The 26,006-nt window shown below is 30.8% G+C and overlaps 3 protein-coding genes across 5 annotated transcripts; 2 read left to right on the top strand and 1 right to left on the bottom strand.

Moving 5' to 3' along the window:
• The first annotated feature begins 282 nt into the window (after positions 1-282).
• Positions 283-3,182, top strand: LOC114413490 (beta-amyrin 28-monooxygenase-like). The gene is made up of 4 exons (XM_028377940.1): positions 283-904; positions 1,279-1,697; positions 2,354-2,541; positions 2,679-3,182. Exons 1-4 carry the CDS (start codon positions 363-365, stop codon positions 2,976-2,978), a joined length of 1,449 nt encoding a protein of 482 aa, XP_028233741.1. The 5' UTR covers positions 283-362; the 3' UTR covers positions 2,979-3,182.
• A 5,826-nt stretch (positions 3,183-9,008) lies between these two features.
• LOC114413491 (probable serine/threonine-protein kinase PBL17) lies at positions 9,009-14,675 on the top strand. 3 transcript variants are annotated; one of them, XM_028377943.1, is made up of 6 exons: positions 9,009-9,401; positions 9,488-9,753; positions 10,760-10,895; positions 11,926-12,062; positions 12,719-12,845; positions 13,834-14,675. In XM_028377943.1, the coding sequence occupies exons 1-6, from the start codon at positions 9,326-9,328 to the stop codon at positions 14,229-14,231; spliced, it is 1,140 nt and encodes a 379-aa protein (XP_028233744.1). In that variant the 5' UTR covers positions 9,009-9,325; the 3' UTR covers positions 14,232-14,675. The 3 variants fall into 3 exon arrangements, with proteins under 3 accessions (XP_028233744.1, XP_028233742.1, XP_028233743.1); XM_028377941.1 differs by having other exon boundaries at positions 9,010-9,401; positions 9,485-9,753; XM_028377942.1 differs by having other exon boundaries at positions 9,012-9,401; positions 9,485-9,753; positions 12,722-12,845; positions 13,834-14,297.
• Positions 14,676-15,231: 556 nt separating this feature from the next.
• Positions 15,232-21,472, bottom strand: LOC114413492 (26S proteasome regulatory subunit RPN13-like). The gene is made up of 14 exons (XM_028377944.1): positions 21,293-21,472; positions 21,062-21,121; positions 20,608-20,700; positions 20,454-20,513; positions 19,581-19,619; positions 19,426-19,500; positions 19,268-19,334; positions 18,156-18,237; positions 17,004-17,119; positions 16,893-16,916; positions 16,299-16,393; positions 16,149-16,226; positions 16,004-16,058; positions 15,232-15,590 (listed from the first exon to the last, which is right to left on the bottom strand). The coding sequence occupies exons 2-14, from the start codon at positions 21,098-21,100 to the stop codon at positions 15,448-15,450; spliced, it is 966 nt and encodes a 321-aa protein (XP_028233745.1). The 5' UTR covers positions 21,101-21,121; positions 21,293-21,472; the 3' UTR covers positions 15,232-15,447.
• Between the last annotated feature and the right edge of the window lie 4,534 nt (positions 21,473-26,006).

Genomic DNA, 26,006 nt, shown 5'->3' on the forward strand with positions numbered 1-26,006 from the left:
ACAACCAAGTACATCAAAGATTTAGAGAATACTTCGACACACATAATTAATGATTCTAGCCCCTCAAGTAAGATTACATAATTAAGTGAAAAATACTCGCGAGTCCCTACCAAAAAAAGCTCCTTAAAATACATAAATCTATCAAAAAGCTCACATCTTTTAATAAATAATTTTCTATATGAAAAAAGATTAAACTACTATTAATCATTTGATGTATCTGTTCACATTGCGCACCCCGTAACATTGTGCTTATAAATTGGCATGCCACTGCACCAGTACTGTGAGTTAAAAACATTATAAGAAGGCTCATTTATCACTAACAAAGCAAAGCTAATCAACAAACTGGGACTCACACGAAAAGCATGGACCATAATAACTTGTACCTCTCCCTCCTTCTCCTCTTCGTTTCTTTCGTGACCCTCTCCCTCTTCTTCCTCTTCTACAAACACAGGTCTCCATTCGTGGCCCCGAACCTGCCACCTGGAGCAACCGGTTACCCGGTGATCGGGGAGAGCCTGGAGTTCCTGTCAACAGGATGGAAGGGTCATCCGGAGAAGTTCATCTTCGACCGGATGATCAGGTACTCCTCCCAACTGTTCAAGACCTCCATCTTCGGGGAACCCGCGGTCATATTCTGTGGGGCCACCTGCAACAAGTTCTTGTTCTCTAACGAGAACAAGCTTGTTGCAGCGTGGTGGCCCAACAGCGTCAACAAGGTGTTCCCCTCCACGCTTCAGAGCAACTCCAAAGAAGAGTCCAAAAAGATGAGGAAGTTGCTCCCTCAGTTCCTCAAGCCCGAGGCTCTCCAACGCTACGTTGGCATCATGGACACCATCGCTCAAAACCACTTCGCTTCCCTTTGGGACAACAAGACGGAACTCACCGTCTATCCCTTGGCTAAGAGGTCATACATTCATTCATTAATAATCATATATATATATGTCCACAAATTTAGATTTTGTTCTTTAAATATATAATACTAAAAACACATAAATATTGTTTTTAAGTTTTGTTCATGTTAATAACCATGGTTTTCAGTTGTATTGTGCAACTAGAAATGCAATATTACAAATTTTGCCGTTTACACAATCACACATTCCACTAATGCATCGGTGATCATAATCGTTTTTTTTTGTGTGTGTGTGTGTATGCAACAAGCTAGTTTCAAACCTATCATCACTAGACTGATTTTAGTAGATTAATCACAATTCAAGTACCTTGTAATCAATTAATTAAAGTGCATGAGTTAATTGATTTTATGCATATGCTTAAGTACAGGTACACGTTCTTGTTGGCTTGTCGTTTGTTTATGAGCGTTGAGGATGTGAATCACGTAGCAAAATTTGAGAACCCTTTTCACCTGTTGGCGTCTGGAATCATATCAGTGCCTATTGATCTTCCTGGAACGCCGTTCAACAAAGCAATCAAGGCAGCAAACGCAATCAGGAAGGAACTGTTAAAGATCATTAGACAGAGGAAGGTTGATTTAGCTGAAGGAAAAGCTTCACCAACACAAGACATTTTATCTCACATGTTGTTAACATGCAATGAGAATGGACAATTCATGAATGAATTGGATATTGCCGACAAGATTCTTGGCCTTTTGATTGGAGGCCATGACACTGCTAGTGCTGCATGCACTTTCATTGTCAAATATCTTGCTGAACTCCCTCACATTTATGATAGTGTCTATCAAGGTGAGTCTATCGTTAAATTTTTGTGTTGATTTTGCTTGTTAAAAAGTTAATATCAATACTTAAAGTCAAACTTTTTTCTGAATTATCTTTAAAAAAGTATTTAAAGTCAACTATCAAGTCTACAAGTCCAAATCTTCGTGATTTCAATTCCTCTTAACGTACGTCAAACTACACCGATTTTCACATGCATGATTCGGCTGACGTTTGAATTACGAACTAGTCTAGCTCCTAAATAAATTATCAAGGCTGACCTCATCATTTATGCGGTTGATTGTTGCTCTAATTTCGTGCTATTTTTGTCAAAATTTGAAAGAATCCCACTTCATGCAACAAGCTAGTCAAGCATATTATTATTTTATTAATAATATAATTATATATTTTTTATTGAAAATATAGTAAAACTTACCTTTTTAAATACAATTCCACAAGAAACCTTTCTTTTAGGACACTTCATCCTGAAATGAACATTTTATAAGAATTGATGAATAACTAGGTTAAGCCCAAAACTATATAAAAATACAGTTTTAAACATTATTGTGTTAAGAATTGTCTAAGACGGTATTTGTTTATAAAATAAAATAAATATTTTAATATATATGCCGTGATTCTCGATGATATATACTTATTCGTGCTTCGTTTTTGTGTAATGTGTTTAGAACAAATGGAAATCGCAAAATCGAAATTGCCCGGAGAGTTATTGAATTGGGATGATATCAACAGGATGAAGTATTCTTGGAATGTAGCTTGTGAAGTAATGAGAATCGCTCCTCCACTTCAAGGAGGTTTTAGGGAAGCTATCAATGACTTTATTTTCAATGGCTTCTCAATTCCAAAGGGATGGAAGGTAAGGAAATTGATGAAGATGAGTTTTATATGACATCCAACAATCCTTATTATAGAATTAGATGAAAATGATATCCAACATATGTTCTGCTATTTATTTTGATGTCACTTAATTTGGTTCTTTTGCTATGTGTGTAGTTGTATTGGAGTGCAAATTCAACACATAAAAATCCGGAATACTTTCCAGAGCCAGAGAAATTCGATCCAACTAGATTCGAAGGACAAGGGCCAGCTCCTTTTACTTTTGTACCATTTGGTGGAGGACCAAGGATGTGCCCCGGAAAAGAGTATGCTCGATTGGAAATATTGGTTTTCATGCACAACCTAGTGAAGAGGTTTAAGTGGGAAAAATTGATTCCAGATGAGAAGATTATCGTTGATCCCTTGCCCGTACCTGCAAAGAACCTCCCAATTCGTCTTCATCCTCACAAACCCTGAAAACATGTTTTATTTGAATCAGCACACTTATACAAGTCATGTGTGCTATCAATCTATTATATACATACATACAATACATATATTGCCCAAATGTTTTCTCTCGCTTATATTTATTCATTTACAGTTTATGTTGTATCGATCGATCCTTTCTTGTATTCAAGGGACTTATTATAAATAAAATAGCCACACAACTTCTTTTCCAAATGTTTTTGTGTAGACCAAATTTACAAATGTGACTTGCAGAAAGATTGTATGGTCGCATGTGATTGGCACGCATCTTTCTCGAATTGAATGATTACTTTACAAAACATGATTTTTGTTACCTGTCCTAATTATTCAATGCATCGCAAGTGAACATTGTTTTGTATAAAGCATCAATTACTGGGTTGATGAGATAATTTGCATTTTACCTTTCTATATTGTATCAACTTCGTAATTACACTTGGGGTTTCCACTTTCACTGTAGTGTTTGTCTTGTCGGTTTGTTTCTTTAACAGAAAAAAACAAAAAAAAGTTTATCTTTTATAAAAGTAAACCTAGCCTTAAAAGTTAAAAGGGAGGAATAGGTATGGAAATTAAATCTGATTCTATGGACATATATATGTCTAAATGATAATTAAGAAAATAAAGTTTTAAGTAGGTTTAGGTTTGATTCAAGTTTTCCCAATTTGCAAGAGTAAGGACTAGTTTATCAAGTAAGGCTCTCCGTAAAACTGAGACTTTAAGCGAAAGTATTAAAAAAAACTTTTTATTTTTAAATGTGTAATTTATTGATAAATACGTTCTTGAGACATGAAATTATAAAATTTAGTCCTCAAAAGTGTAAAAAATGTGACAAATATATTCGATCGTTAACTTTTGTCTGTCATCGTTAATAAAATAGCCAACATGATATTGATGGACGAATTTTTATTGAGATGATTATCAACGTGATCATTTCTAATTATCAATATAGGAACATATGTGTCATATAATATTTTCTTAACTTTTTTTCTTCCCACTCTTTGGAAATAGGAATGGATAAATAGTCATTTTTGTCTCCTGAATGTATAATTCGCTGATAAATGTGTTTCTGAAAAAAAAAATATAAAATTTAGTTTCCAAAAGTGTAAAAAGTGTGACAAATATATCTTGGTCATTAACTTTCAACCATCATCAATTCATCGTTAATAAAATAGTCAAGATTCGAAAAAGTGAAATATGTCATATATTTATCTTTTATTTATAGTAGATTGTGAGTAATTATTATAATTTGAAAAAAAAATTATAATGATTGATACACTGTTATAATGTTTATTTTGGTAGACTATTATAATGTTTATTTTGTATAATTTCTATTGTGACAGATAAATTATGGCTGAAAATCAATATTATCGTTATTATTATGTTTATTTTAAATTATGTTTGTCAATATATATTTTTTAAGTGGTTATTGTAATGTTATGCTTGTAACGATAAAAAATGACAAAAATTTACTCTAAAATTATATTTTACCTTTAAATTAAACGAAATTTCAGGTTTAACAAATTAGTCCAATAAAAAATTACTAACATTTTCATCCAATAATGATAATTTATTGGCATTTTGGTCCAATGGAATGTACTGGCATTTAGGTTCAAAAAAATTACTGACATTTTTCTCTAATAAAAAAATATTGACATTTTCATCCAACAAAAAATTACTGACATTTACGTTCAAAAATAATATTTTATTAATACTTTCGTCCAATCCAGTCAACATGATCACATTAACAAACATTTCAGTGACAAATTCGTCCCTCTGTGCCATGTAAGCTATTTTATTAACGGTGACATATGGAAGTTAACAGTCAAATATATTTGACGCACTTTTAACACTTTCGATGACTAAATTTTATATTTTTATCTTTCAAATACGCATTTTTCAGGAAATTACATATTTAGAAAAAAAAATCACTATTTATCCAAATCTTAATGTATGATCATAATAAGAATATATAAGAGAACCCACTAGGGTTGGAGGATTGGAGTAAATGCATGAAAACTTTTTTTCATATCCGGTCTTCATGACATAAAAAGATGTATGAAAACTCAAGTTAATTGTTATTATAGTCAAAGTTGTACACAAAAAAAAAAATTAGGATAAGACAAAAAAAATGAGAGAACTAAAGAAATTTGAAGAGAAATTACTAAGATTGAAGTTTTGTAAAATAAATAGAAAAAAAAATTATTTTCAAACTTTGGAAATTGTCAATAGTAATTATGAAGAATGCAAACCTAGATTTCACTTTCAAAATTGTTCACTTTAATATTTTTTTACTTCTTAAATATTACGTATATAGTAGGTAAATAATTAGAAGAAAATTTTTATTGTTCATACTGATATATTAATTTTATCTTATTTGAATAAAATTATCTTCTTTTCTTCTAATCTATACAAATTAAAATATTTATTAAAAAATTAATTCATTAAGTAAATTTCAGTATATTGAATTAATATTAGCTGGTTATTAATGCTCAATACGACGCTAAGAGCTTCCGTGGAAACGCCAATGGCAACAACTTTAATCGTGTTTTATCCTTTTGAATGTTAGGTAGACATAGGAGATAATAATTATCAGATTCAACTCAGATGTTGGATCAACTCATTGGTTCAAGAACCAGAACATTCAATCAGTCCAAACCACCAAGCATTTGGATTGAATGCGCATATGATCTGATTTGACCCTACCTTTACCCGACGATCCGTTGATTCAATGATGTAATTTTTTTGTATTTATTTTTTAAATAAATATATATATATATATATATATATATATATATATATTATTTACAATTGAACAATATCAGTTATGAAAAAAAAATTTAATTTATATCTTATAATTATATTATTTATATATTTATTTATCTTTTTACGAGAAATAATCATATCTTACTATTTGATACAATAAAAATGTTGTCACTTTTAATTTGATTTATTTTCGGTGATTTATATTGCTATTTATTAATAAAACTTGTATTTATCATATCTCATCTAGTAAATTTATTAGTCTGGAAAATAATTATTCTTTATTTTAAGTAAAATAAGTTTTGTAAGAGTTTATTCACTTCATTAAATATATATATATATATTATAGTTTTAATAAATAGATTATTTAAATCATATCTGTCCGTGTATGCATAATTTTGAAAAGATGTGTTGCTCAAGATTTTATTTTAAAATAAGTTCAAAACTTGTCTTCTAAATATGTTAAATTCTGTTAATATAGATTTGGTCATGTAGGTGAATTAATGGGTTTTTTTCCCCTAAATATACTTTCTCTTTTTTTATTTTTTTCTAATTTACATTATTTTACAATTTAATTCCCAATATATATTACTTGGGACTTTCTCTTTCCTTTTTATTTTTTTAATTTAAAATATTATAAAATATAAATATTATATTATATAATTTTTTTTAATTGGTTTTAAAATTACTTATTTATTAAATTAAATTTTATATTTTTTTTATTTTTTTAAAGAAAAAGTATACAAATAAAGAAAAATAAAAAAATTGGATAAAATTAGAATATATATTTTTAGTTATTTTGTATGTACTTTTATAGTTAAATTTATGTGTTGTTGATATCTTTTTGTTATGTTTGTTAATTAAAAAATAAGAAAATTAGTTAGTAGTATTAAAATAAACTAAAAAATACAATAAAAAATAATTGATACATCTATCTTATACCATAAATATAAAATTTCAAAGAATAATAACTGCTATATTGAAAATATCTTTATAAATATTTATTGAAAATATCTTTAAATAAAAATATCTTTAAAAATATTTATTTAACCGTTATTTTTTGCTTAATTGATAAGAATTGATTTTTTTTATTACTTATGTCTTGCAGATATGAAAAGAAAATATTAAAATATGTAAAAGATACGATAACGGTTGAATATAAGCTATTTTTAATAATAAAAATATATTAAAAATATCTTTAAAGATATTTAATTAGCAATTATTTTTTGTTGTCACCCGAATGTTGGCAAGAATATGAACGAAATAAGTGGGGTGGGGTCATGATCCAAAGAGAAAGAGGATGACAAAGCGTCGTCCTATTTCAACTAGCATTCCTAATGAGATGGACGAAAAATAAATGAACGAAAAAGTAGAAAAAAAATGTGAAATTTGCCGATAACATGATCATTACAGAAACAATTGTCCTAATATATCTTCATCTTAAATTTTTCTATAAATGAGTTGTTAAATAAAAAGTCTTCTTATTTTTAATTAAATCTAATCACATAAACAAACTAATTATATTTAGTAATATAATTATATTAAAAATAATTATATTAGAAAATTCAGATTTTAAATAAAAATATTCACCTAAAAAATATGTTAAGTAAATTAAATAATAAAACAAAAATAATTATATTTAATAATATCATTTTCTTTTAAAAAATTAAAAAACAAAATTATAAAATTTAATTTAATAAATAAGTAATTTTAAAACCAATTAAAAAAATTGTATAATATAATATTTATATTTTATAATATTTTAAATTAAAAAAAATAAAAAAGAGAGAAAAAGTCCCGTGTATATTGGGTATTAAATTGCAAAGTAGTATAAATTGAGAAAAAGTAAAAGAGAAAATATGTATTTACGAAAAAAAACATATTCCGTTCACGGTTAATCTATAGGTACCCCAGACATTGTATGGTATTTACACGTATAAGTAGATGGAAAAAAATATTAATTAAATTTGTTAACAAAAAATTAATCAAATTAAAAAAATTATATGTAAGATTTTAAAAAATAATTTAATCAATGAAAAATTAAAATACATGTAAAACTTATTATATTTTCATTCAATCATATTTTTTGTATAATGGAAAAATATTAATTTTAAGCAATGATTTTTGAAATTATACGTGTTTGAATCGTTTGATAATTTTTAATTTGGTCTTTGAATTGTTTTTTATTTGGTCATTGGATTCATATTTATTTTTAATTGAATTCTTTCATCTAAGCATTGTTAGAAAAAATTAACCATCTAAATTAGTTGTTTGAGTTTGCAACAAAGTTGTTGCAAGGTGAAGTTTTTAAAGACTTGTAAAATAATAGTTGAGTTAAATGGACATCCAGATATGATAATTGAAAATATGGACCCTATAAATAAGAGAATATTAATTTGGAGAAGTGAGAAAATTGATTTGAAAATGTGAGAATACTTAACGTAGATTGACATATGTGGCAATATTGGGTATGATTTGAGGTCTCTGAAGTTAATTTTCCATAATGATGGATAGATGAAAAGATTCAATTAAAAATAAGATAAGATTAAAAAAAATAATTCAAAAAATTAATTTAAAGTTGTCAAATTTACGCATTAATTTAACCAAACAAAAAATAAATTTTGTTTTTGTTGCATCAAAAGTTTAGATGAGTTACACACTCATTGACAATGGAATTAAACTCGTGTCCTTATACAACATGAGTTTATTTATTATCGATTCGATCAACATTTGCTTGAAAAAAAGAATAAATGATCAATTTCATCCCAAGACTTTACCCTCACGATCAATTTAGTCATTATATTATGAAAATGATTAATGTAGTTCACAATTTTGCTAATGTACTAACAATTTAACCATACCATCAAGTTTACTTTGTTTCCATTAATGTGTTCGATGACATAGCACGTGAAAGACAACATGACAAATTCACGTAATGAAAGTTAAAGCCATGTACTAGATCAAGTATGTCTAGATCAAATTGTCAAATGAAGTATATGTTTTTTTTACCTTATCGTTAGTTGACGAAGAACATTTCTTACACACGTAGATTTATTATGTCATCGAGGACATCCTACATTCACACTAAATATTAACAAAAATATAGAAAAATTAATAGTATAACTAAATTCTCGGTATAATTATGGAATTGTGAACTAAATTAATTATTTTTACGGTACAAGAATGAAATTATATTTATAGAGTGGAGGGACAAAATTGATCATTAAAAAAAAAAAAAACTGATGCTAGCATGCGTGACGGAAATGGCAAGGATGAAAATAGTGTAGAGTTTGGGGGTATTTTGTGCAACAGAGAAGGGACCAAAACGAAAGAAGATTAGAGCCCTTAGTTTGGCGCTTTCTACGCCCATCGGTGAACCCAACGCCATTGAACTTTGAATCATTATTCACTCGTTTCAGTCAAACCTTTATCTCTCTCTTTCTTTCTTCAAATTCAACTTGCAATTCCAATTCCTGGGGAGTTGGTTCCATTTTCCGACGAACCATCTCAAATCCACCGCCACATAATGTAACTGTATGCGAATGCGAATGTGAACGCGGTTTCGATTTAGATCCAGATTCATGGGGATTTGCTTTAGCATTGAAGACCAAAACCACCTTTCCATCTCCGATTCCAACGCGAAGCCTAAACCTGCAGGTAACTTCAATTTCCGATTCGATCCGAACCGTTTTCTTTGCATTCATCGATTAACGTTAGTCGTCGTATGAAAATTTGATCAGTAGGTCATGAATCTGGCGCTCCATTGGCTTCCATGAACATCAAAGATCTCCGCGAAGGTGCTGGATACAGCAATGTGGATATTTTTACCTACGAGGAGCTTAGGCTCGCGACGAAGCACTTTCGGCCCGATTTCATCTTGGGAGAAGGAGGCTTCGGAGTTGTATATAAAGGCGTCATAGACCATAGCGTGAGGTCGGGTTACAAGTCCACTGAAGTCGCCATTAAGGAACTTAATCGCGAAGGATTTCAAGGCGATAGGGAATGGCTCGTACGTAACTCACTTTTCCCTACTTCTCTTGTAACATCCAACTCATTTTAATGCACAGTTAACTGCCATTGGACATTTTAACTAATGAGGTCGTGACATATTAATCACCTCTGATGTATATTTAATTATAAAATATTAGTTAAAGAATTAAAAAAAAAGAAATTATTTATTGTGAAAATCATACAAAAGTAAAAATAAAAAAACAAACAATGAAGAGTGTAATTTTTCGCCACCCAATAAAATCATTTATACTTTTAAGTTACTTAACCAGTCCCTTTACTGGTTAGCATTTGCCTTGACTTTACTAATGCCATAAGTACATATCGATAATTGTGTGCGCACATTCATTTATTATTAACCACTTGTTAGGTAAAGTTAATTCACCGTTATAAGTACATCTTAATAATCTCATGAAACTATTAAACACTTGTAAGACATATTTAACCATTAGTGATGCAAGTACACAGTGATAATTATATAGACACGTTCATTTACTCTTAACTTCCTGTGAGATAAAGTTAATCACCATTAGACATTTCTATAATCTTAAGACATTTTAACCATTTGTGCCGCAAGTACAAATTGATAATTGTATACAATTACTTCTATTTTTTATTAACCACTGTTTAACCATATTAGCATGGGTTAACCTAGTGTGATGGGTAGAAACTGGGTAGAGAATCTCAGCGGTACATTTATGATTTATCATTATTCTATCTAAATTGTTTCTGAGAACATGGTAGCTAAATATTCCCAACATATTATGTAAGGTAGGTATTGTATGATTGTTTGGTTTCCCGTTAATGTACGAAAACAAATGGTGTACAGATATACAGTCAGGAGTTGAGAAGAGGAAATAATGGATCATTTGTTGTTGAGCATTCTATTTGTTGAATTTGATTTGGTGTTTGAACAATGAGAATAGACAGTTAGAGTGGAAAGGAGTTTATGCAAGTGAAAAGTAGACAGGACCGAACTTAGCTGCATGGTTTTGTTTCCTTTGCAGGCGGAAGTTAACTATTTAGGTCAATTCAGTCACCCAAATCTGGTGAAGCTCATTGGATATTGCTGTGAGGACGACCACCGGTTATTGGTCTATGAATACATGGCAAGTGGGAGCTTGGAGAAACATCTTTTTCGCAGTAAGCTTTGCATGAAATTTGCAAATGTATCTAATTTTGAATTTTTAAATTGGACCAAGGTTATATGTACAGGAATCAGATTATTCTCATAACCAATGTTATATGTAATTGGGTTTGTACCTTATCATGTTATTTACTAAGGCCTACATATTTATCTATTTATCTGAAAGACTAGCTCAACTTCTGGATTGGAGGCAGGAAGCCTTCTTTGAGCTTCAAAATGGTGTACAGTGTACTCCACCTTCCTGTCCTCCCTCTCTGCCCATCTCTCCCTTTTATGTAGGTGGCTGTTTCTCAAATGTAGTTTGCTTGGGGGCACCGAAGGTCCCAAATTTGTTAACGCCTTTAGTATATTATCCTTTAACCTTGTGCATGATACTGGAGTATTTGGCCTTTTGCATATGTCTTCTATATGGCTTTTAGCATGATGGGTTAGTTATATGACCAAACAAAATGTTGAAAAAACTTATCCATTTGTAAATGTTCTTTTTTAAATTTAACTTGCTAGTAATTAAATGGTTTAATTATTCATTTAGTCCTTTATAATTTTTAAATTTATTTCTTTTAGTTCTTATAGTTAATAAATGGATATTTTAATCCTGAAATTTATTAAGTGAATTTTTTAGTTTTTCAAGTATATATTTTAATTTTTAAAAGGTTCATGTCGTTAAATTTTTTTAAGTTCGTTAGTTAAAAAAATTTAATGGCAAGAAGCTCTTGAAAATTAAAATGTAAATTTTAGGACTAAAAAATCTACTTATTAACTATAAGAATTAAAAAGGATAAATGAGTAATTAAATCTAATCAAATAAAGCTCCCAGTCATGTCATCAATTCATGTAATGAGTGTCCCATCTTTCGTCAAAGCTTCCTTTTGACATGGAAACCTTGAATAAACTCTTTATTCTTACCATTTAATTCCTTAAGTGCATTGCATAGGCCAATGTATCTAAAAACTAAAAAGAAAAAAACTGGTAAGGAAATTGTCTCTACTTTACCATCCTAACCATCACATTGTTTATTGATGCTAGGAGTGGGCTCAACATTGACTTGGTCAAAAAGAATGAAGATTGCTTTACATGCTGCAAGGGGACTCGCTTTTCTTCATGGTGCAGAAAGGCCTATTATATATCGTGATTTCAAGACTTCAAATATCTTGCTAGATGCGGTTTGTTGTCTTCTATCGTATTCTGGAAAACTAAGTTTTTGTTATCAGCTTTTTACTAGAGACAGATTTGTAGCTTTCTCAAAGCGAGCTTCTTTTGTTTAAACATTAGTAGTTATTTTTTGCTTCTGCAAAATTTGAAAGGAAAAAGAAACTGCTTTGATCTTCCATAAATATCTTTCCTAACTATTCAACCTGACTTACTACCAAGAATTTTAAAAAGACCTGGTATAAAATTTTATTTTAACATCTTTATGGTGCTCAGTTAATGGTTTCTTTAGAGGGGTTTCAAGTTTCAATAGCCATAATGCAGAGAGATGGATGACCGTTGCTTAGTTGATATGTCTTTGTTTCAATGCGTGGTTTGTATTTTCTTGATTCTTTTTGGAGGATTCTTATCCTCAGCTGCTTATTTCTCTATTTTCCTTTTCTAGCAAAATTTATTATTTTGCTGATTTGATAAAGACTGTCATAATCTCATTGGAAATCTTCCGACAAAGTATTTTCCTTTTCTAAAAAGAAAATTTGAAAAGAGTAAAGTAGAAAAACAGGCCTTGATTTTATAAAAATGTGTACTTGTGTGCCTCTATAAAACAAGTGAATTTAATTAAGGTATATAAACCTAGATTTCTGCTATATAATAAAGGTATATAAACCAGCAGGATTTCAACGCGAAGCTTTCAGACTTTGGCCTTGCAAAGGATGGTCCGATGGGGGACCAAACCCATGTTTCAACACGAGTAATGGGCACATATGGATATGCTGCTCCTGAGTATGTCATGACTGGTGAGTTACTCAAAGCTATTGATGCTGATTTTTTTCCTTTCATTTTTCTAATTTCTCAGAAATATGGATTTATCATAAATGATAAAAAAAGTGCAATTCTCTTTTTTTTTTATGTAATTTACACAATTGTGAATTGACATAAACAACTGTTATTAGACATGCTGAGCCGTTTTCTGCATGTTGTTGGAAATGAAAGCCTGCATGTATTGCATTAACATATTCGACATATTAGAAACAAGTATGTCAATTCCTATATTCTAGATTTCTGTCCGTGGTTGGAGTTTAATGACAAATTAGAAATTTAGAATTGGTATGATATTTATGTGTGATATGTGAACTTTTTTTCTTTGAGGTCATAATATATCATAAGTTCTGCTTTTGGATTCCATTTTTCTTTATCTAGATAAGCATTTTAATGATAAGTGAAAAGGTGGAAGTAGCATTCCACCAAGTACTCGGAGACGTAATAAATATTAGGATTAAATATATTTTTTAGTCTTTAATAAATAAATTGTTTCCTTTTGGTCCCTCATGGAAATGTGTCATTTGTTATCCCTATTTTTCCATACATGAGAAACCAAAAGTAGACAATTATTTATGAAAGACAAGAATCACATGACATTTTTATAAATAAGGGACCAAAAAGTAGACAGATTGATTTTTGAGGGACTAGAAACAATTTTATCTTATTTGTATGTAAGAACTAAAAACATATTTAGTGCTTTATTTCGTTCATTCAGAGTGTGAGGGGGTGACCCTTGGCAACAAGGTTGCTGCCTTGTGAACCTAACAAGTGTAAGCCCTGTGCACTTGACTGTCCTTTTTTATTTCTAACTTTTGGTATATATTAACTATTTATGGTGTAGGAAACCTACATTTATTCTTGTTGATAGTCCTTTCAATCTTAAACTGATGATCAAGCCACTATGTTAACAGTTACGTATGAGTGATTACATCTGTTAACTAACCGGATTGTCATTATGATCAGGGCATTTGACAGCTAGAAGTGATGTGTATGGTTTTGGGGTGGTGCTGCTTGAAATGCTTATTGGTAGAAGAGCATTAGACAAGAGCAGGCCCAGCCGAGAGCACAACTTGGTTGAGTGGGCCCGTCCACTACTGAATCATAACAAAAAGCTTTTGAAAATTCTAGACCCAAAACTAGAGGGGCAATATTCAAGTAAAACGGCATTGAAGGTGGCCCATTTAGCATACCAGTGTCTTAGCCAAAACCCGAAAGGTAGACCACTAATGAGCCAGGTTGTTGAAATTCTCGAAAACTTTCAGTCAAAGGGGGAAAATGAGGAAGATCAAATGCTTCAAACTGGCGATACCAGTATAACCCTTTATGAGGTTCCTAAGGGCAGCAATGGCACTCCAACTTAGGGCTAAAACCAAACTACAAATGACGACGAGGTTTACAGGAGCAAAGGTTGGTGAGAAAAGAAAAAAGCTGAAGCCAGCCTTCAAAAGACTCTAATTTATGTAGTTCCTTCACCTATGTTTGTGCCCGAGATAAGTCTTCTTCCAGAAGTTGAAGTTTCACCAATGTGGATGGCAATTAAAATTTGTACAAAATGTTAACAGGTGGATCCGGTCGGTGTTTCCAGATGTGTGTTTGCTTTGAGCAGAATTGGCGAAGGCAATTATGTGGCTTAAGCATTCTCTGTTGTTTTTTATTCCAATTTTGAGTTGCTGTTTATTGGAGTATTCAACAGAGTTATTGTAAAACATTCTTTAAACTACTTTCTGCATTCGGTATGCATTCAATTAAGCATCTTGTGCGTCTAATCAATAGTGAGGATGTTAATAGATTACACGAATTGTTAACGAACTCACATATAACATTTTAGTTTAAGTTAGTTTATACTTAATTGTTTTAAAAGTTTAATTAAACGTTATACTTATAGGTCATTTAAAAGTCATTGATGAATGTGATCATCTGTAACCTACTTCTCGGGCTTCGGCAACCTTGCTCAACGCTTTCAAGTATACTGATCGCGAAATAATGGTTGTATGGAGTGACTGATTTGCATTCATCTTGGTTTTCTGCAAATTTTTCAAATGCAGAGACCAATCCCAAGTGCTCAAAATTAGACCATTTCAATTTCCACATTTTTTTTAATGACAACCGCGTTTCAACACTTCTCTGTTAACTTTTCCAAAATCGAATTATATTCGATTCCAACGAAAACAAAAACAAAAACAAAATAGTTAAATACAGGCACCAAGTTGCTTATACGCAATTCAGATATAACGAAAACATTTTTCCAAGTTTATGCACCAAAATGCATCATCAATCGAAACTCATTATGTGACTCAATGCACTTTGAGCAATAACCTAATGAGAAGCATTGGTTATTATAGAGATTATAAATTATAAACATTTTGAAGGAAAGGGAAACAAATGGCTTGGCCTTTATTGATCAATAATTCAACGTATAACCTTAAAAGATCTCAAATAATATTTGTACTTTTTTCTCACTGCATTTTAAATTTCCTTTTTCAAGCAGAAAATGTGTCGGATAAAATAAAAATAAAAATAAAAACATGAGATGTTTCTTGTATCTATAGAAAAAAGAACAATGCTGAACGAACCACGCTACTGAGATTCATCCATTGGGTCATGACGGTTACAAGATTGAGATCTCAAATCCTGATCATCTTGCCTAGCCTCTTCAGACTCAACCGACTTGGAAACAGAATCCTCAAGAGCCTCAAGAAAAGACAAAACTGTGAACTTGTCTGCCAAGAAAGAAAAAAAAAGTCAATATTAAATCATCAAACCAATAATCTGATAATAGTTTCTAACATTTTTTGTCATTTTGTGTCCTTTCCAGAAACACATGAAATAGTAAAAATACCAATTTCATATGAGACTACCATGCATCAGACGTTTAAACCCTAAAAGGATAATTCCCTTTTCCCACTATACCACCCACTCCAAACTTGCGAAATTTTTTTGTACTGAAACCCCTAACAAACCAAATAGAAAAAGGGAATAAAGGGAAAAAAACATCAGCATCCATTATACAACAAGCTAGATGTCATACAACAAGCTAGATGAGAGAAGAAACAACTACTGTGGGCATTAAAAACACTAGTATAGAACTCAATAATACTTGGGGTAGACTAAAGACTAAGAAAGTACTACTCACATTTACTTGGATCAATTCCAAATTGAGACAAGTCTATCTGTCCCGTTCGAAGTACCTATAGCAATAAATAAATACATAAAAACCTTTATTAAGTATATTTTGAAAAGAAATGTTAAATAAGAGTAGTGAGGCACTGCATTCTCACATAAGTAAACGAATCTACTTGCTGACGGAAAGGTGGGCTCTGCAACAACTCCAATATCTCTTCTGGAGACCATTTACCCTACATCAAAGAATATTGCATGAATCTGTAAATGAAAGAATACTAAAACTTAATCTCCACATTGACATATACCTCAGGTAAGTAGGGAGCTAAACGCTGCTCCAAAGGTAACATGTCCATCAATGGCATTATTAGATCAGGCTTCAATATATCTCCGAGTCCCAAGCCTAATAAAAAAATACAAGAAAATTGTCAATGTAGATTTATATTTTATGAACATGTTGCCCCAAAATAAGATGAAAAAAAATCTAACTTATTCCACCTCATCATGAGACAGTTTTGTATGTGGATGGCTTAAGTTTTCAAAGAATACAATGAAAATCAAAAAGCATGATACCAGCAATGAAACTAGCAATAAACATGCTTGGATATTATAATAATGCACCCACATATTAGACAATGACTCCCCCTGCACCCCAAAAAAACTATCACTCCAGTGGTGAACCAAACATTATTACTCATCACTAAGCAGATAAAATTTCATATCCTGGTTAATTGACATGTATTTCCCCGTCATCGTCATTGTGAAAAATGTACTTCAGTATGGCCTATACAGTCTCTAGTTTGAACTTTGAATGTAATAGCATGCAATATTATCTGTTGACACACATCTTTATTATTGTGTTCATAGATAATCAGGAATGGAATATAGTATCAAATGATTACCTCCATCAGGATCAACAATACTATCTGCAAACATCATCAGAAAAATAACAGGTTACATCTCAACAATTAAAAAGTACATAAAAGATTATCTCTTTCAATTGAACTTATTACCTGCAGGTCCAATGTTACTCAATATTCTTTGGAGATCTTCCAATTTAACCGGACCAGAAGATGTTACATCACTAGTTGCTTCCACACCCAAGTTTGGGATACCTAAGTTTGCAGCTCTTTTTAACAACAAAATTCAATACATTTAGTGTCCAGTTGGCCATAGATAAGAGAAAGCAATAAGAAGGGTCCTTTGATAACAAACCCACCTCCCTAGATGCATGAACACACCAAATAAAATATAAAGAATTGAGATTTTAACAACTTCATAGTTTGTTATACATATGTTTGTATTTAATCACAATCCCAACTATTTATTTTCCAATTAATGGTCATAACTCTACATTTTACCCTATATAAAATGCAACCTTCATTTTAGAGGAACCAAATCTCAAAGGAAGATCGGTCGCAACTCACTACAACCTTAAATAACATCATTTCATGTTTAGAAAAGAAAAATTGAAGATATTTAGCAGTGAGATGAATATGAAGCCATGTGTCATTTAGTACTTAAAACATTGGCTGGCTGAGATGAGACAATTTGCTAATGAAAAGTTTAGTAGTTTAAGACATGACCTTTTCAGGCCTATACTTTCTTTCTCTTCACTAAAGAACCATTTGCTACAGCATATATTACATGCACACCCAATCTACTTGATGTTGGTTCTAAGATCCAGAGTAATGATGATTCTCTTTTCAACTAATTCATTGAACTTGCAAAAGGCAAGGGTACAAAATTCATAGCCATGATTGGGTAGCTCTGTTTTGAATCAATCGGTCTAGCACAAAAAGGATATAAATCCTTCTAAAAAGAAGAGGATACGCACTGAATTCTACAGGCAAAACCACCCATATCAGATTTGGCCAGTGCACAATCTCTAACAGAATGGAGGTATCTAGCAAATGGGTAAAAAATGGGAAGTAAATAAGATAGACAGTACAGAGTGAGAAGATCTGAAAGATTGAATAAACACAGAAAATGCATGAACATGCATTATTTTCCACTTTGATTGAAACTTTACCAGAATTTCATCTACAAGAAGTGCAAATTACCTTTCATCAATTACAAGATTACAAAAAACAAAGAAACAAAACTCATTAATTTTGCAAGTCATAGCATCGGCAAACATTTGAATATCCAAAATACATCAGTACCTGGACGAGATGTCATCCTCTGTCATATCTTCAGAAATTTGAAGTGGAAGGGATCCATCAGGCTCCTCTTCACCAAGCAACTCTGTTAATCAGTATATAGTTGTCTTTTATTTCAAGAGATAAAAGTTTGAAGTATGTTATAAATTTGGCTATTTGCCCATGTCACTCTGAAACGACTGTAGAACTCAACCACATCTAGGAATCAAAACCAAATAAAAGGGTGCCAACTTAAAAAAATTTCAGTAGTGTTCAATAGCTAGAGGGCACCCTCTACATATATAATTAATAACCATAATATTTGGGTTCACCTATTATCCAGTGGACGGATGAAATTTAAGATTCACCCAACTATGTATATGACTACATGTAAGATAATATGGAGCCAACTCAGACTACTTGGTCTTGTAATAATAGCTCCAATAACGAGAAAATATGAGTCACCTTAATCAAAAGGATCAAACAACCCAAACAATAAACAACTGTAAAATGCTTTAGTGTTATATATTCCCATAAAACAATAACAGAATACTAAACAGAAACATCAATCTATTGAAGTGTCTGTGACACATGGATACTTCTAAATATTAGTTGTAGCCATACTGGGTACATACCCTTAGATAATTTTGCTGACTTAATTAATAATTTAATCCTTTTATACATGTTTTTATATTTTTTATAAAACACCCTGCGGTAATGATCCCCAAGTATGTAGAAATTTTGTTGTATCCCATACCCATACCTGTACAGGTACAAGCACCTGTACCTATAACCGTGATAAAAACTAAGAGTCATTTGAAACACATTCAATGGTTTTCATGTATTCTGAAAACTTTTGTCAATAATAGAGTTGAATTACAAAGAAATATGTATACTTCTTGAAAAGAAGTGGTTTCCAATGTATTAAATTTCTCAGATCCAAAAATCAATACAAAGTGAAAGCAAACTCTAATATTTTCTAGAACTATTTAAAATTTGACATAGACAAATGTTATCATGACTACTTTCCTTTCATTTTTATTAGGAACAAAAACCTATTTAACAATGACGTTTAAGCAGAATAGCAGGACTATCCAGTGAAATAAGGCTTAAGCTACCAAGAGGAAGCATCTTACCTAATGGTCTATTAATGTAATCATTCACTGAGCTACACAGTTGTGAATCACCATCAGCATTTGATTCCTAGACACAATGAAGGATCATGTATTAATGTAAGAACTAATCATACAGGTAAGCACTTAGGAGATCAGAGGAAATGAGTAATAAGACCAACCTGCATCCAGAAGAAGAACTTCCTGTCATCGCTATTAAACTTCAGTATGTAAACCCTTCCAGATGTTTGATTAACCTACACAACCAAGAATTAGAGCTGTAAGAATCATCAAACAAATAGTATAACCAAAATGATTGAGAGAAAAGCAATGAAACCTTCTCAAAAATAGCCTCATTGGGAAATATTATCTGATCCTGTGTTAGCTTGGGTCAAGAAAAATCTAGATAAATCCAGCGGGAAGCAACATAACATTTCAAATATCATTATGATTGTGATATGGTATAAAAATAAAGATAATCAGCAGAATAATGCTCAGAAAGGAGCAGGAAGAACAACTCAGAAGACATTAAATTTGAGAATAATAATCAAATTGCACTTTGAATTAAACATGTAGAATAAATGAAAACTCCCGTACCTCCTACACTGGATGAAATGAACTTTGGATTACTTACCTTCTTGGCCAAACTCCGGATAAGTTGGGGTCCCTTTCCCCTGATGAACCGGAGGATTAAGACCAAAAAAATAGACTTTGGATTATTTCATTAAGAACAAACTCAGATAAATATTCACCCAAAAAAAAAACTAGGATTATAAGTTCACAGCTCAATCTCTTGACTTCAGTTATCCATCACTGTTTCCACAAAATGAAATTGGCTTAGTTACAATTGTGGACCACTTACTACCATCATTTGGTGAATTTGCTTCTAGCAGCAGTGTCTGCAATTTATTAAACTTTTTCTACTTATTATTATAATACCTAGGTCAGAGCAATCTTCTCCAACAGTTTCTTAAAGCCTTAGGTTTCTTCTGTCAGAAATTCAACCCCTGAACTTTCTTATATCTATTTCATCAGAATACTCAATCAGCCTCACAAATCAAAACCAGAAAACATTCACTTGAAGAGAATAACAACAAAAGAATCTAGAGAGTACAAAATACTTGCACCAAAAAGGAAGGAACCTAATTGTGCATCCACTTAAATGATGATGACCAAGTGTACAAAATTGAGGAGGGAAAACAAAGGATACATCTTCAACAACATTTTGTGTGCGATCAAGCCACTGAAAATGTACTAATCCCTCCTCACCCTGAAACAGAAGCAAACACTTTAAAAATCCAGTTGCAGTCGTGGGTTTAAAACACAATGAATAATAAAGTATTAGATATGCAAGTAAACCATACCCTAGCAATTCGAACAAGTCCTTTCCGTGTATCGGGAACAACCCTTTTTTCCTCAAGAAACATTTTGCCAGCACGGAACTCCAGCATAACTTCCTGTCAATATATATTTCATCCAATGAAAAAACAGGGGGGAAAACACAATGAAAAAACCCTAACACTTTGATCCCAGATCTCTTTGACTTCATTCATCGAATTCAAAAAAAAAAAAAAATTACCATTAACTTCATATCAAATGGCAAACCATAGGCTTAATGCTATAAACTTTGTAGCACACATATAATAATCTATATTTAAAGTAATGAGGATCCATAATGTTATAAACTTTGTAGCACAGCACTACCATAGGCTTTCTCACAAAATCCAGATTGTGTTAGGCTCAACATAGAGAAAATTTCATGAGCGAATAAAAGGGAGGGAAACATCAACTGAAGACATACAAAGGCATTATTATTACCTGAATTGCTGGAAAAACATCTGCCGAAGACGAACTCATAGCTCCAGATTGCAAACAGAACTACATAACACGAATCATTACAAATAAATTTCAAAAAAACATGCATACATGTATTCTAAATGAATGCATAGTATCCGTTTACTTATGAGCAGCGAAAATAAGTTCAAGTAAAAAATTTAACAGAAAGGCCGCGAAAAAAATAAAACCCTAGAGGAAGAAATGTGTACTTACAAGGGCTTAGTTGATAGTATTAATCAAATCAACGCAACGCAAGAGAAGGGGCAGAAAATTGAAAAGCACAAATCGAGGGTTCCTCTTAATTTATTTTACACTGTTCAGTTCGCTAACGCTTCTTTGCTTTTTCACATTCAACCTTCGTCTTCAAAAATAACTACGGGAATGACATCCTCATCTCATCCACCGCTGTTTTTAATCATTAATTAATTAACTAATTTCCTTTTCTTTTCTAGGAAATAAAATAATAAATGCAGATTTTGTTACCAAAATAAAATAGTGTGATTGAGTTTGAATTTTGTCAAAGTAATTTCATATTTTTTTAAAATAGTGCTAAAATAAAGTAACGTCGTGTTTTTCAGATACAAGAAATCATATATAAAGTGAGTGTAGGAATTATTAAATTAATTTTTAATGAAATTCATATAGTAAAAATGTAAATCTGATATTTATAATCTATAATCTATAATTATATATAATCAGTCCAGAAGTTAGAGAGACACGAATCCTTTCCCGTATTTGAGGGAACTGTACGTCCAATTAAAAAAGTTATAGCCGTTTAATTATTAAATAAATTTTTAATGAAACTCGTATAGTAAAAATGTAAATTTTGTTATCTATGATCTATAATTATATAGAAATTGTTCAGAAGTTAGATAAGGGCACGAATCATTTCTTGTTTCTGAGGCAACTGTAAGTGCAATTAAAAATGTTATAGCCGTTTGATTTTTATGAATTAATCTAAGCTTTCCACATGTTTCTTTCTTCTTCTTTTATTTTTTTACTCGGTTGTTTCTTCCAAATAAAAACGAAAAGCACTTTTCTATGTTTACAAAGTAGGTCATGAGAGAACGACAAGCGTCAGCGGAACAACCTTGTTCATGAAACTCCCTCTCCGCCTACCTGGGGTGGCATGTTTTGTCTAAAGTTTCCATTTGTTTCCGGTGAATGAAATGCAATGAAAGCTTTGACTTCCATCCCATTTCAGATGAAAAAGAGCTAAAATTAGAGAGAGAGAAAGGACCCTATGTACGCACTAGAGGAATGAGAGAGACAACAACATCCCCCTCTAGGCATGGCACCTGCAGGGAGTACTCCCACCCTTCCGTCCCGAATCTTATCCTGTTTTCCTTCCCTGCTTCTTGATGGGGTTATTTTTTGTCTCATTCCCATTCTCCGCTCCCAGCGGGGACATAGTCGGTTCTCAATGTTACAATTTTACAATGATCATAGCAATGGTGAATGGGTTCTCTGCCATTTTTGACATGGTCTTCATTAATTTTATCTAAAGCTTCAATTAAAATTAATAGTTTTTAGGATTATTTTGTATTCAAAATATATAATATACAACAATAATAACAATAATAAATAGAGAAAAGTAGATTTGTATGCCCGAATGCGCATTTTTTTTTTAATAGTGTGAAGACTAAAGAATAAATTATTTTTTTACTTTTCACATTTTAGGCTTAAATTTTTTTAGTTTTTGTTAAGTATAATTTGTCTCAATTATATACTTATGTTAAGGAGATATGAATTTGAGTCTTTTTCAAATAAAAAAAGAAAAATTTTATTTTAAATAATTTAATATCTCTATATCTTTATACCAATAAAAGTTATCTCATATCTTTTATTTTTTAAGAGGTTCCTTATATAAGACAGATAATTCAGTGTTAATTACATAACTCATCCCGATAATTAATCACATCATCTTATCTTGATATGTAACAATAAACTATTATTCTTATTTTAAGGACAACTCTCATATTTATAAAATAATACATCCTTCTTATATTAATTACATTCTTGGTGTTAGCAAATAATATAATAATATTTCACTAAAATATTTATCTGGTTAAATTAAATTCTCTGATTAAATTGTCAAATAAATTATTTTCTTTTGCGATTGGAACACTCGTTTGTGTGTAATCTTATAAGTTCAATACTAAACAGATAGTAAATTAATCATAATTAAATTTCTAATCAAGGTATGCGTCTAGCAACACTTCTTAATATTATTGTCAAACTCTATAGGCTAACACATTTAATGACTTAAAAAAACTATTTTCTTCTTTCATTCAATTGTTTTGGTCAATGTCTTAATTCTATCATGAATTCTTTTTTTATTAATCATTAATTTACAATTATTTAATCATATTCAATATTGATTCAACTAGTGCTCCAAGGCATTAGTTTTCCAAAATTAAAATATAACACATAACTTGTTAATTAGTTAATCTCATGTCAAAGGAAACTATTATATTTTTTTTTTAGAAATTCTTATTGACATATCAAGGTAATATTAACGATTAGGAATTCTAAGTCAGTTCAATTATGACGTCCATATATACATCATCTATATATGCAATTTAGTAAAAGATACCTATTAATCTTTATCCAATAAAGACCATTATATATATATATATATATATATATATATATATCCTGATTATTATCAAAAACAATTTAAATTAAAATTATAAAAAATTTATTTATCGTTATTATACTCTTTATCATGATAACATACTTCTAATTTTAATTAAGGACTTGTCAAATTAACAATTTAGTAAAACAATAAATATGATAATGAAATAAAGAACAATTATTTACTAAAATTAATAACATGATGGATTGAATCTTAGACATACATATTTATCCCAAAAAAAACCTCACTACTATTTGGACTCTGAAATGTTATTCTTCTCTTACCAACATTTTGTTTGTGCAATTTAAACCTTTTCCTTTTTTTTTTCATGTAACCACGCATATTGACTCACCGCACACTCTCCGTTTATGATCTTGCAATCTCTACTAAATTTTCCTCACTTTCTTCAAGATATGGTAACTAACTTCCCACATTCGTAACGCTTCAAATTGAAGTGTCACGGGCCTAATTCCACCTAATTTCAAATCGGGTGAAAATCCAAACGAGAAGGACAATGGTAGGGATGAGTAGGCTCTCAAGGTCAGTTTTAAAGTTGACATTTAATTTCATGATTCTACATTCTATTGGACTATCATTTTTCTTAATCAATTTTTCCTTCTAATTTTGCATTGCTTTAATTTGTTCAAAAGTTTTAGATTATCATTATTCTTTTCAATTTATATTTTACATTTATTAAGTACAACATTTTAACATTTTTTTCATTAATGGTAATTACAGGATTTGATTCACATGGGATGCTGTCCATAATACTCCATTTTTATTCTTTAGATTTCTCTTATTTTTCTATTGCTCTCACTAAATTTTAGTCACTTAAATTTCATCATCTTTTCTTTTACTTCCACTTATATATTTGCATCTGCATACTTATAATTTTTTATGTGTGTAGATAAATAGTTGAATTAGAAAAGAGGATGATGATTTAACATTCTTTATCTCTTGATTAAGTAACTAACATTATCTCTTGAATTGAGTAACCATACTTATCTCTTGATTAGATAACTAACATGACTTCTTGGATTACATAACTGACATTAGTTTTGAAATTGAGTAACCCCCTTATCCATATGTTTGTTGCAGGTAAATTTGAGAAAGAGAGGGTGTGAAGGTAAAAAATGTAGATAAAAATTTAAAGAAAATCAAAGAAAAATAAATGAAGAAATGTGGGTGGCTACTTCTTGAGATCCTTTGCATTGTTAGACACTTAGAAAAAGGGATAAGGGGAGAACATTGCATTCAAGAATAAATCTCAATATCCTTTGTTGCACTTATTCACTTGGGTTCGCTTATGAAAAAGAAAAGAGAAAACTAAAACATCTTTCTCAATCTCAAATTTCAATCAAATACCCAATTCATTGTCAAGGAAACACCTATCGCTTCAATAACCAAACAAATTATTCAGGAAATTTATCTCCCATTTTGTACTAACTTGATATGTTCTCACATTTTAGTGCTCAAACAAACACTTTTCACTTCAGGAATAATTGTGCTTGATGGTTCAAAAGAGAGGATGCACATGTTTTAAGAAGATATGTTAGAAGAAGGTTCATTTGACTCAATTCAGGTATAATGCACATGTTTCTTTTTTTTTCTTTTGATTTTGATTTTATTTTTTTGGTCCTTTCAATAATTAATTTATGCTATGCTCCAATTGTATGGTGGACATATATGATTTATTCTATAAAGTAGCCTTTTCTATTAAATATGAATAGTTGCATACTCACAAATAATATTACTGGTTGGAGAGGAAGGAGGGGGAAGAGATGATTTGATTTGAAAATTTTGTGACAGTAACAGTCATTGTACTTGTTGCATCCTACATTACAACCCAACTCTTGCTACCACCAACGAATCATAGTTAATTTTTATTTGATCTATTGTAGGTGGTATCCACTCCATGGTTTGATGGTGTTGCTCCCTTAATTTAGTGGTTTGAAAATCTTGACATTTCATTTCAAGCTTTTCTCACACACATTTGTCGTCATTTTCTTTTTGTTCCAAATTTTTTGTTTCTAAAGCCTTCTAGAAATTTCAAGATGCTATGTGTGTATAATCACTGTGTTTTTGTTTTAACTTTTTGTAATGTTAAGATTATAGATGCTCTGTAAACTTCTATAAATACCCATCAAGAATGTTAAATCTAATGCAATGGTGCAGTTCCTCAATCGTGACACGAATCACACGATCCAACACCCAAGTCTTTGCACCATAATGCAAAAATTAAATATCTAATATTTATTGTTGTAGTTGGTTAAATATCTAGATTAGCAT

Source organism: Glycine soja, chromosome 5 (assembly GCF_004193775.1).
Source record: "Glycine soja cultivar W05 chromosome 5, ASM419377v2, whole genome shotgun sequence".
Lineage (NCBI taxonomy): Eukaryota > Viridiplantae > Streptophyta > Magnoliopsida > Fabales > Fabaceae > Glycine > Glycine soja.

Excerpts from the sequence above, each read along its gene's own strand:
- LOC114413490 (XM_028377940.1), top strand. The coding sequence starts at position 363 with ATGGACCATAATAACTTGTACCTCTCCCTCCTTCTCCTCTTCGTTTCT. Across the intron at positions 905-1,278 it reads GTCTATCCCTTGGCTAAGAG|GTACACGTTCTTGTTGGCTT; the intron begins GTCATACATTCA and ends GCTTAAGTACAG. Across the intron at positions 1,698-2,353 it reads TTATGATAGTGTCTATCAAG|AACAAATGGAAATCGCAAAA; the intron begins GTGAGTCTATCG and ends TAATGTGTTTAG.
- LOC114413492 (XM_028377944.1), bottom strand. The coding sequence starts at position 21,100 with ATGAGTTCGTCTTCGGCAGATGTTTTTCCAGCAATTCAG. Across the intron at positions 20,701-21,061 it reads ATGTTTTTCCAGCAATTCAG|GAAGTTATGCTGGAGTTCCG; the intron begins GTAATAATAATG and ends ATATATTGACAG. Across the intron at positions 16,227-16,298 it reads TAGCTCCCTACTTACCTGAG|GGTAAATGGTCTCCAGAAGA; the intron begins GTATATGTCAAT and ends TCTTTGATGTAG.
- LOC114413491 (XM_028377941.1), top strand. The coding sequence starts at position 9,326 with ATGGGGATTTGCTTTAGCATTGAAGACCAAAACCACCTTTCCATCTCC. Across the intron at positions 10,896-11,925 it reads GGAGAAACATCTTTTTCGCA|GAGTGGGCTCAACATTGACT; the intron begins GTAAGCTTTGCA and ends TATTGATGCTAG. Across the intron at positions 12,063-12,718 it reads CAAATATCTTGCTAGATGCG|CAGGATTTCAACGCGAAGCT; the intron begins GTTTGTTGTCTT and ends TATATAAACCAG.